At 35.4% G+C, this 12,232-nt stretch overlaps 1 protein-coding gene across 1 annotated transcript in view; it reads left to right on the plus strand.

The window, feature by feature from the left end:
- Positions 1-12,232, plus strand: part of CCDC7 (coiled-coil domain containing 7) — a 250,176-nt gene that overhangs the window by 71,448 nt on the left and 166,496 nt on the right. Inside the window, exon 18 of the mRNA XM_058179731.1 lies at positions 2,651-2,715. Within this exon, the coding sequence (XP_058035714.1) occupies positions 2,651-2,715 (65 nt within the window). The remainder of the gene's footprint in view (positions 1-2,650; positions 2,716-12,232) is intronic.

Genomic DNA, 12,232 nt, shown 5'->3' on the forward strand with positions numbered 1-12,232 from the left:
AACTTTTATTTATATTAATAAAGAACACAGCATTACTAAGTAATTATAACTAGATGTTACTGTGCATAAGATGTGATGTGTAATTTTCCTATAGTAATGATTTGTATTGGTATTCATGCTTGGGAAGCAGAAATCTTATCAAAATAATAGATTTCTATCAGTGGTGGGATTCACATTTTTTTACTACTGGTTTTGTGAGTGTGGCATGGCCAGGTTTGGTGGGCATGGCTTGGTGGGCGTGGCAGGAGAAGGATACTGTAAATCTCCATTCCCCCCCCCCCCACTCCAGGGGAAGGTTACTGCAAAATCCCCATTTCCTCCTGGAACTCGGGAGGCAGAGAATAGATGGGGATGGGGCCAGTCAGAGGTGGTATTTACCGGTCCTCTGAACTACTCAAAATTTCTGCTACCGGTTCTCCAGAACTAGTTAGAACCTGTTGAAACTCACCTCTGATTTCTATGCTTCAGTCAAGTCCTTTCTTTTCAGTATTCCTTTCCACTGACTAAATTTATTAGAAAAATCCAGACAACTTTATCTTCTTTTATAGTTTTCCTTCTTATCATCTTCTGTAGTTATAGCTTTTTTCTGCATTATTATTATTTGCATTATTTATCCTCTCCTATCTACAAATAGCTGCATGGCCTTCCAAAAAGTCAGTTATATAGTATTTGCAATAGGCATTGACTGTGCTTTTTTAGTTTGGGAAAGGAGTCTATTTTTGGTATTTGATTACATTGTTAGGCATTAACAAACTAAGCTTGGGTTGATCTATGAATGGCCAAGAGAGAATTGAATATTGAGGTCTGTAATGCTTTATACCAAATGAATCTGAGCTAGCAAAATATAGATAGTTCTCGACTTACAACCATTTGTTTTGTGACTGTTTGAAGTTACAAGGGCATTGAAAAAAGTGACTTATGGCCATTTTTCACACTTACAACTTGTAGCATTCTCATGGTTACATGATCAAAATTCAAATACTTGACAACTGGTTTATGACTATTGCAGTTCCCTGTGATGACCTTTTATGACCTTTTGACAAGCATTGTCAGTGGGGAAGCCAGATTCACTTAACGTATTAATAACTTAATTATGGTGATCCACTTAAAAACTATGGTAAGAAAGGTTACCAAAAATTGAGCACAATATCACTTAATATAACTTGTCTCAATTATGGTTATACATTGAGGACTACCTCTACAAAAAAAAGGAACTTTGTTGTGTTTAGGATTCACTACTTGGAACCTGCATTTCAGCTTTAGGGCATATTAGTCATTAAGTATCTAATCTTAGTCTTCAGATTCCATTGTAGAGAATCATATCTAAACAAAGTTTTAGCTTTGGTGTATGATATCATGTAATCAAGAGATCATACAGGAAACTGTTAACTAATGGGGCCATGTTTCTGTTCAGAAGACATAGCTTAGATGGTGTCTTCCTTTAGTTTATAAATCAGAGAATAAGACCAATTTATTAACGATCCAGTCTTCAGATTAATGGATTGTGCTATTCGTGTACAAGGAGATAAGTTTTTCCCCAAATATATAATAAAATTGCTTAGATCCTAAAGGCTACTTGTGAGTTTTCCAAATTAGAAGTGGACAGTTATACTTAGGGGAAAGTGCCGAAGACTTTATATGAAATTGCACCTGAATGGTCTCTCAATTTTCTGATTCAAAGGGTTTGTTTTGCTTACTGAGAATTTCTATAGAAATAGAAACCAAGGGACACCTACAGAGCCTCAGGCATAAAAAAAGAAGCAGTTCTGACTAGTTGTATTATAACTTATGTTTGGGTATATACTATGATGATAGAAGTGGTGAAACACCAATATTTCTATGTTCTTACTACATCTTACAACATTACATGTAACCTTATTACGAAAGGACAGATGGTCGACCATTTAAAAGACTGCCATGAAGAGTTTTCTAAGAATCTGGAAAATAAAACTACTTAGTTCCATTCATTGGAACATTAAATAGGGGTGAAAGCTCACTTCTTAACAGCATACAAATAAAAGCTTTTTATCTTATTTTGTTCACAAATAATATTTGTGGAACCTTGGAGATCTTCTAGTCTAATCCCCCTTTCAAGGCAGAAGAATTCATATCTTCCGGACAAATGGTATCAAATAATCTTAGTGTCAGCATTCCATAAAACCCCCTCTTTTAGTAAAGACTCCGAAGCAAGCATCTTTCAAAGTTCTTTTACTTAGATAGATAAACTGGCACAACTGGGGAAATCCGAATCTGGGAGATATGGGTCTTCCCTCATGAAACACACTTCAAAACCACCACCCCCTCACCCCTCTGCCGATCACATGCTCCAATCGCCAACTGTCCCATCTCGAGACATCACTCGGACCACTCCTTCTCTACATGCAGTCCTGGCTTGACCTTGACCGGCAGGAAGAATGTTATTATGTCTAATGGCCCCTTTTACTAACCCCCCCTCCTACTTTCCCACACAGGAGAAAGTGGCAGCGTGGAAACCTTCGGCCTAGTATGGCTTCCAAAGCTGACACAGAATATTTACTTGGATGAGGAGTTGATGATAGTTCATAAGCAGATATGATACATTAAGATAAAGGAAATTTTCCAAACTTCTTGTATGCAAAGATGCAAAAATTAATTATATTTTTTTTCAAAGGTTGATTCCAAAGATGTGCCAAAAGCCAAAGATTCTTCTGAAATGAAGAAGCGACGTCTGAAGGGGTAAATATTAAATTCTTATAATGTGTTAAAATAGTACCATGGTATCATGTCTTTCAGTAATGAACAACTGCTTTAGAATCATTTTCAGCTAATAACTAAGCTTTTGCTTGATGCCTAAGAAATATCATATATAATTTAATTACTGCAGTATACATGTATGGTTCTTACTTTCAATTATAATAGCACTTTTTGCAATTGAAATATTTTTCATCAGGATTCGTCAAAGATATTTTGATACCGGAGGCAAAGGTGTAATTAAATTCCTATAATATTTATTTTTAACAAGAAATCAAACTTTGACTCTACAAGTGTCCTGTTGGTCAACCTTTCCATTATTTGTATAAAAAAAGAGTCAGTTTACAGACTGAAACTACAAACATTTCTTTAAGCCAGAATTTTATCCCTGAGGTTATATCTTTTTTCCAACTGCACATTTTTATAAAATGTTAGTTTCTCATAAATTGACAAGTTTTTCAGTAATACTTTAATTAAACAATACATTCATATCTTTAAATGTAAATTCCCTTCTCAGTACATAATGATAAAAATATAGATATTAAACTAAACTAGGACAAAGTTACTTCAAATTTATTATTGAATTATTTTTATTATTTATTATAGAAAATTGACATTTCTTAAAAACTGTTGGAGTGTCCGATAATATAAAAATTGTTTTTGATGAATTTATTTAGATAACATATTATTAAAACTTTTTATTCCACGGTTGTAAATTGTCAATCCTAAACAATATTCTTCAGTTTCTTAAATAACAGATTGGGATTCTGCAAAAAAACATATAAAAATGTTTTAGATGTTGTCTACGTACAAGATCAACACTGAGATCAATCAATAAACACTTTCCTTAAATATATTACATTCAAATTAAAAAAAGTTTAATGATATTTGATAATGGCTTAAAATTTTAAAATATTTAATTGTCCTGCTAATTTTTATTAAAGTTATAGTTCCATAATATTTTAGATTTAATATAAATTTAATATTTTATGTTGGAGGTTTTGATAATTTTTTTATACAGCTTTGCTATTTTATTTTATTTGGAAATACAGTAATAGCAACTTTCATTTTATTTGAAAATAAAATAGTAGTTATCAAATTCTTTATAGATTTCAACTTTCTATATTGCTCTCAGTTTCTTGACAAAGATTTATTCAAGGTTGTTTGTAATGCAATTTGGGATGAATGAATTCTAAAACAATTTTTGTTATAGTACAATAGCTCTGAAAGTTATTGCCTTTTTCATTATGCAGTTTAGTTTTTTTTATACTAAGCTAGAGTTTGTCTTTAAAATGAATTCTGTTCAGGATTCTTTGTGAACTTAGAACAATTCTGATGTGCACCTATGTAAGTAGATTGTTTTCAATTTAAAGAAAAACTAGCAATTTTCAAAATCTCTTCTTTTTATCTATTTGTTCCATTAACAAAACATATGCACAACTGAGTTATCTTACGCTAGTAAGTAACACATTTGTTCAAAAATAGTTATTCATTCTTTCTTTACATCAACATAATAAAGAGGAACATATAAAATATCAGTTAGAACTGTCTAGACCCTAGAAAACAGTGGCGAGTTGCTACTGGTTCGCCCCGGATCGGGAGAACCAGTAGCAGTGGTGGCGGGAGGCTCCGCCTGCTTGCCTGGATGCTTCTGGGTATGTGCAGAAGTGTCATGCAAGCGAGCTCGTGCACATCTATGAGCGAACCAGTAGTGACGGGTATTGAAACCTGCCTCTGCTATAAAAGTATTTCATATGTTGCCTGGATGCTTCTGGGTATAATAATAATATTAATAACAACAACAACAACAACAACAATAATAATAATAATAATATTTTAATTTTTATACCGCCCTTCTCCCGAAGGACTCAGGGCGGTTAACAGTCAGATAAAAATACAATACAATATACAATAAAACCCAGTTAAAAAACTTATTGAACATTGGCCAAATTAAAACTATAAAAGACATGATATAAAACCCCGTTTAAAATCCAATTTAAAACCTATGTTATGCCAGTCCTGCTCGGAAGAATAAATATGTCTTCAGCTCACGGCGAAAGGCCCGGAGGACCGGAAGTTGACGGAGTCCAGGAGGAAGCTCATTCCAGAGGGTAGGTGCCCCCACAGAAAAGGCTCTCCCCCTGGGGGTCGCCAGCCGGCATTTTTGGCTGACGGCACCCTGAGGAGACCCTCTCTATGGGAGCACACCGGTCGGTGGGAGGCATATGGTAACAGAAGGCATCTGTTAGATATAGATATCCGGGTCCTATGCCATGGAGCACTTTAAAGGTGGTAACCACCACCTTGAAGTGCACCCGGAAGACCACAGGTAGCCAGTGCAGCTTGCGCAGGAGAGGTGTTATATGGGAGCCACGAATGGCTCCCTCTATCACCCGCGCAGTTGCATTCTGGACCAACTGGAGCCTCCGGGTGCACTTCAAGGGGAGCCCCATGTAGAGAGCATTGCAGTAGTTTAGGCGAGAAGTGACGAGGGCATGAGTGACCGTGCATAGGGAATCCCGGTCTAGAAAGGGGCGCAACTGGCGAACCAGGCGTACCTGGTAGAAGGCTTTCCTGGAGACGGTCGCCAAATGATCTTCAAAAGACAACCGTCCATCCAGGAGAACGCCGAGATAGCGCATCCTCTCCATTGGGGCCAATGATTCGCCCCCAACAGTCAGCAGCGGTTGCAGCTGACTGTACCGGGATGCCGGCATCCACAGCCACTCAGTCTTGGAGGGTATGTGCAGAAGCATCGTGCAAGTGAGTGCGCGTGCATCCACGAGCAAACCGGTAGTGATGGGTTTTGAAATCTGCCTCTGCTAGAAAAGTATTTCATACGTTGCCTGTTTTCTGCTGGACAAATAATGATCTAGGGACTCTTTCTCAAGGAGCTAGAGGATTTAGAAAATCCAAAACTGAATGAGCAACTAGTGGGATAAATCCTGTTACATGCATGATTGCTGAAATTTAACAACACAATTTCCCATCATTTTGTGGTGGCAAACCAATAAAATATCTAACATAATATTGAAATCTCTGGCTGATTGGAGAAATCAGGGCTGGGAAGTGGCTCAGGCTGCTAATGCAGCCTGTTATTAACACACAGCTGCCTGCAATTACAATTACTGCAGGCTTGAGTCCCACCAGGCCCAAGGTTGACTCAGCCTTCCATCCTTTATAAGGTAGGTAAAATGAGGACCCAGATTGTTGGGGGGGGCAATAAGCTGACTTTGTATATAAATATACAAATAGGATGAGACTATTGCCTTACACAATGTAAGCCGCCCTGAGTCTTCGGAGAAGGGCGGGATATAAATTCAAATTTAAAAAAAATACTGGAATAAAAAAATAGCAAGTGAATTTTTGAAGAAGAAAAGTGTAGAATGGCCAGGGGAGGGCAAATGGAGGAGGAAAGCTGGCTGTAAATTGAATAAGATGGGTGGCAGGGAGCAAAGGGAGCGGGGCCAAGGGTTGGTACCTAAATGTCCCATTCTGCTAGAATGGTTTTGGAGATTGATCAATCCAGTGATCAATGTGCTTTTGGAGGCCGATCAATCCAGTCTTTCCTGATGGCTCCTAAGAGATATACAGACTAGTTTTATTAAAGTGAATTTGTAGTGACTCTTCTTTCTTTTTTTTGTAAACAAGTTTTATTAGAATTTTTCTTTCATCTTACATATGAACTGTGTGTTGACTGGGTCACATCATACATCTTATACATAATAATCTTTATAGTATATTCTAATCTTCCCATTTTTCGTATTTATCTTTTATATAATCCTTTATCACAAATTAATCATTTTTCACCATATCTTATTATTTCAACTCTGCCATGTTGTTCTCTTTTCAAATCCGTTTTACATCATACCTCTGTTTCCAATTTCAGCCATAATATTCCCTTTCCATAGTTCTTTATCTTCCCTTATTTTCTTCTTGGTACAAAATAAATATCACTATCCACCCTTAATTCCTAATCTCTTACAATAACATCAATTAATTATCTTATTTCTCCATTGCTAAATATACTTCTCCAATTCCCCATCCCACTTTTTTAACATTTCCACTTCATCTCTTAATTTAAATTGTCTTCAAAATTAAACCAAATTGCCATTTCACATTTCATCTGCTGTTCTGTTTTACTATGAGTAATATACATCACCATTTTCAAATCTTACATAAAAACTCTTTAACTTGGTTGACCATCCACAATTAAAAATATTAATACAATTTCCTTAAATCTAGTAATATATACCTTATTTTCATGCCTCTTTTCCACTAATCTTCCCCTCTAACCGTTTTCCCTTGGTCTCTCTAAAATTCCAATTCTTGGTAATTTTCTCCTTTTATCTCATTCTCTTCATTTCTTCTTCTTTTTTATTTTTATATGTACTTTCTTCTGAATCCCTTTTCTCACTTTTAAGTATATTATTCGAATAGTTCTCCCCATGCCTTCTCCTAATCTCTTCCCACTATTTCCCTCGTTGATTGATTCTTTTTTGGGGGACATTCCGCCCTGTCCACTCTTTTTGTGCCACTATAAATCCCAGTGAAATCATCTAACTGCTTTTTATTTTCAGTTCCTTTTCCTTCACTATTATTTTCTTGCTTCTCATTTATGCTCTCTTTTACAATCTCCTATTTTCTGCTCTGTGTATTCCAGCAAAATTTCTGACTTTTTATTACTTTTTAGAGATTCACACATATTTTTAAACATCTCAATTAATTCCTCATATATCCAAGACTCCATATTGCCAATTTAACAAATTGTTAAAACTTTTAAATCATATGACATTTAATTAGAACTTAAAATCTATATAGTCTCTTTTATTTTTATATGTACTTTCTTCTGAATCCCTTTTCTCACTTTTAAGTATATTATTCGAATAGTTCTCCCCATGCCTTCTCCTAATCTCTTCCCACTATTTCCCTCGTTGATTGATTCTTTTTTGGGGGACATTCCGCCCTGTCCACTCTTTTTGTGCCACTATAAATCCCAGTGAAATCATCTAACTGCTTTTTATTTTCAGTTCCTTTTCCTTCACTATTATTTTCTTGCTTCTCATTTATGCTCTCTTTTACAATCTCCTATTTTCTGCTCTGTGTATTCCAGCAAAATTTCTGACTTTTTATTACTTTTTAGAGATTCACACATATTTTTAAACATCTCAATTAATTCCTCATATATCCAAGACTCCATATTGCCAATTTAACAAATTATTAAAACTTTTAAATCATATGACATTTAATTAGAACTTAAAATCTATATAGTCTCTTTTTATTTACAAATTCTGATGTCCAATTCAAGTATTTGTTCAGTCCACTCCAAGTTGAAAATTTATTATCTTCCACAGCTGTAGAAAATCGAAACCAAGCAATTTAGAAAGACAAACACACTTTAAAAGTACTCACAGTTTCCAAATTATCTTTTCCGGTAGTCAAGGTCACAGCTGTACTTTCTCTTCAATCTTCCACCAAGTATTGCCATACTATCTTTCCACCAGCAGATGTCTGTGTTAAATCCACAATATTCTTAAGCCAATTAATTGTCAAAACTGTCAAAAATACTTTAAATCCATGTAAAAAACACTTTTCCTTAGGTTTTTTCTTTTATTATTTTTAGTTTCTCCAAATCCAGTTGTAAATGAAAAAAATCTTCTTGGGCTTTGATGTTTTAGCCTCCGCTTTGTCCTTCTCCCTCTATGGAATTTCCCAAATGCCAATTAGCTGCTCATTTCAGTTTGGGGACATTTTTTAATGTCCCAATTCAAAATTCTCTTTTACCTGTGAGTTGGCCAATCACTCACCTGGTTCCAGCACTCCGTTCAAACAAACACCGCTCCTGCACAAAAGCTCTGGTTGCCCCAGCTTCAGAGCGGTCATTTTGCAGTGGCCTCCACCCTGCCACTGGTCCAAAGAGCTATCTCTGGCCTATCGAGGAACTTGCCTGTTCCTCCTGGTCATCCAAGATGCCTCTCCTTCTTCGCTGTCCCTACAGGGTGGTTCCGGTCCAAAGACCCCCCCCCGACAGCAGTTTATCTGGCTGGATTTTCATGGAGCTCTTTAGAGCCCACTATTTTTCCAGCCGGTCTCCCCGCCATGCTTCTTGTCTCCCCCTGTAGTGACTCTTCTGATAGAGATGATAATCAACATAATTTTTCTCAAGCATATACAGATAGGCCTCACTAATGATTGTTTTGTTTGGTCCTGAATATTACAGTTGCATTAACTTTATAACCTCACAGTTATATCTGTCGTAGTATGCCCAAGTTCATATGATTCATAACTGGTGATTGTTCATAATCAATGTAACTTCCCACAGTCACATGACTCTAATTTGTGTGTTTCACAGTTGGCTTCTGACAAGCTAAATCAGTGGAAAAACCAGCAATAAACTCAACAAATCATAGTCATATGACATCTCTCTTGATGACAGTTAATTTGTTTAAGAACAATTATAATTGTTAAAAACACATCAGAATAATCTATTAAAATTAATCCCGGATTGCTCTTTAGGTCCTAAAAGAATACCTGAAAATCTTTGAAGAATGATTTCCAAACTTCCACGAGGAGTGAAATAAAACCAAAACAAGGATGCCGGGTCTTGCTGATGAATAAATAAGATTTTTTGTGCTCCAATATGTTCTGTAGTTTTATTAGACACTACTGAAACACCACTAGAAAAGTTTTGTATTGAAAAAAGATTGTTTCCATTTTTGTTCTTTTTTTAGGCTTTATTCATTCATAACACTTTTAAATGTACATTGGCCACTTTGGTTAAAATTGCATTTTTAAAATGGCTCATGAAAATGAAACAAAAAGTAACAAAAAACTGATATAAAATATTTAAAATTATAGTGAAAAATTATAGTAAACTATCTATAGTGAAACTTAGAAATTATCTAAAACTAGTATGTTGGTTTGGCAGAACAGTCCTGATGTTATTCATAGGGCCCTGCTTATGGGATGGATATTATGTCAACAGCAGATTGGCAGGGCAGAATCAGTCCTTCTTGTATGCGTGCTGTTGTTTAGGAGGGAAAAGAATCCTCCATTGTAAGGATTGGAACAATTAAATTGAGATTATTTCTGAGCTCATTTAAGTATTTTAAATATTATGGGCCATGGAGGTGGACCAAACATACTTGGGATGTATGTAGTGGTAGCCTCAGAGGACAGCAAAGAGTCAGTTAGGGCAGTCCTGTCTCTGATTTTCTTATCTTAACTTGGTATTACTTCAGTCTCATAAGGGAACAATTAATATATGCTATAGTTCCTGGAGACAAATGATAAAAGTATGTCCTAGAAGGTTCTTTAAAAGGAGATCTAAAAAGTATTTCACTCTTTCCTTATAAAAAATTACTATTACAAAGACCCCATTAGTTTTAAGAAGGGTGATTAGAGCTTTGGCTGCTATGAGTAAGTTATTTTCCATTCATTCATATTTTGTTACTCATTTGAAATTATTATTGCTATAACTATTGTTATCCGATTGTATTCTCTAAAATCTGATTAACATGATTCTGGCCTAATTCAGCCAAAATTAAGAATGTTGGGCACACATAGATACAAAATAAAATATGTCTCTTTATATTTAGTCTAGAATTTTTAAAGGAGATTGACTAATTTCCTTTTTCTCACATCATATATATATATATGTATACATCATAATATATATATACATATACATATACATCATAAATATATATATGTAGATCTTTGGTTATTCGGGTTTTCTCCCACGTAGCCAACCAAAGATCTACATATATATATATATATATATATATATATATATATATATATATATATATATATATATATATATATATATATATATATATATATATATATATGGCTGTGCTCTGATTTGCTAGGGGTGTGTTCTGTTTGGGTGGGTGAGGGGCTTGGTTGTGCTCCGGTTGGTCTCAGTTGCAGGGAATTAGAGTTGGTGAGCTGCATTGCTGTTGTTTAGGAGGGAAAAGAATCCTCCATTGTAAGGATTGGAACAATTAAATTGAGATTATTTCTGAGCTCATTTAAGTATTTTAAATATTATGGGCCATGGAGGTGGACCAAACATACTTGGGATGTATGTAGTGGTAGCCTCAGAGGACAGCAAAGAGTCAGTTAGGGCAGTCCTGTCTCTGATTTTCTTATCTTAACTTGGTATTACTTCAGTCTCATAAGGGAACAATTAATATATGCTATAGTTCCTGGAGACAAATGATAAAAGTATGTCCTAGAAGGTTCTTTAAAAGGAGATCTAAAAAGTATTTCACTCTTTCCTTATAAAAAATTACTATTACAAAGACCCCATTAGTTTTAAGAAGGGTGATTAGAGCTTTGGCTGCTATGAGTAAGTTATTTTCCATTCATTCATATTTTGTTACTCATTTGAAATTATTATTGCTATAACTATTGTTATCCGATTGTATTCTCTAAAATCTGATTAACATGATTCTGGCCTAATTCAGCCAAAATTAAGAATGTTGGGCACACATAGATACAAAATAAAATATGTCTCTTTATATTTAGTCTAGAATTTTTAAAGGAGATTGACTAATTTCCTTTTTCTCACATCATATATATATATATGTATACATCATAATATATATATACATATACATATACATCATAAATATATATGTAGATCTTTGGTTATTCGGGTTTTCTCCCACGTAGCCAACCAAAGATCTACATATATATATATATATATATATATATATATATATATATATATATATATATATATATATATATATATATATATATATATATGGCTGTGCTCTGATTTGCTAGGGGTGTGTTCTGTTTGGGTGGGTGAGGGGGCTTGGTTGTGCTCCGGTTGGTCTCAGTTGCAGGGGAATTAGAGTTGGTGAGCTGCATTGCTGTTGTTTGGCTTCGTGGTCGTGCTACATCTTCGTGGTGGGTGTCAGTCTGCTGCTTGTATGGATTGGAGGGGTTTGAAATGGCTAATGATGCAGCTGCAGTCTGGCTTCTGGTCCATGGTCATGCTTCATCATTGGTGTGGATTTCAGTTTGCTTTCTGCGTGGATGTGTGGTGGTGACATGCTGTGTGGCACTCATGAGTGTGGGTCTTGCATCATTCTTCATGTTAGGGACTCATTTGTCGATAAGGGTGGGTTTCCAAATGGCTGGTAGGCAGGAGGTATCATCTCATTTATTTATGCTGTGTGGGCGTTTTTCTATCTCGATGGCTTCTCTGATTATTCTGTTGTTAAAGTGTTCAGTTTTGGCGATAGTTCTGGTATTTTTAAAGTCAATTTTATGTCCTGTGGCTTTAAGGTGCTGGACCAGGGAAGAAGTTGGTTCCTCTTTTTTGACTGAGTTCTTGTGTTCTTCAATGCGTGCACTTATTCTTCTGTTGGTTTGTCCGATGTATGTGGTGCTGCAGGCAGTGCATGTTATTTCATATACTCCTTGATTATCTAACTCAATATTGTCTTTGGGATTTCTTAGGATGGTGGATGTTTTTTGGTTT

The sequence above is a fragment of the Ahaetulla prasina genome, chromosome 4, assembly GCF_028640845.1.
Source record: "Ahaetulla prasina isolate Xishuangbanna chromosome 4, ASM2864084v1, whole genome shotgun sequence".
In the NCBI taxonomy this organism is placed as follows: domain Eukaryota; kingdom Metazoa; phylum Chordata; class Lepidosauria; order Squamata; family Colubridae; genus Ahaetulla; species Ahaetulla prasina.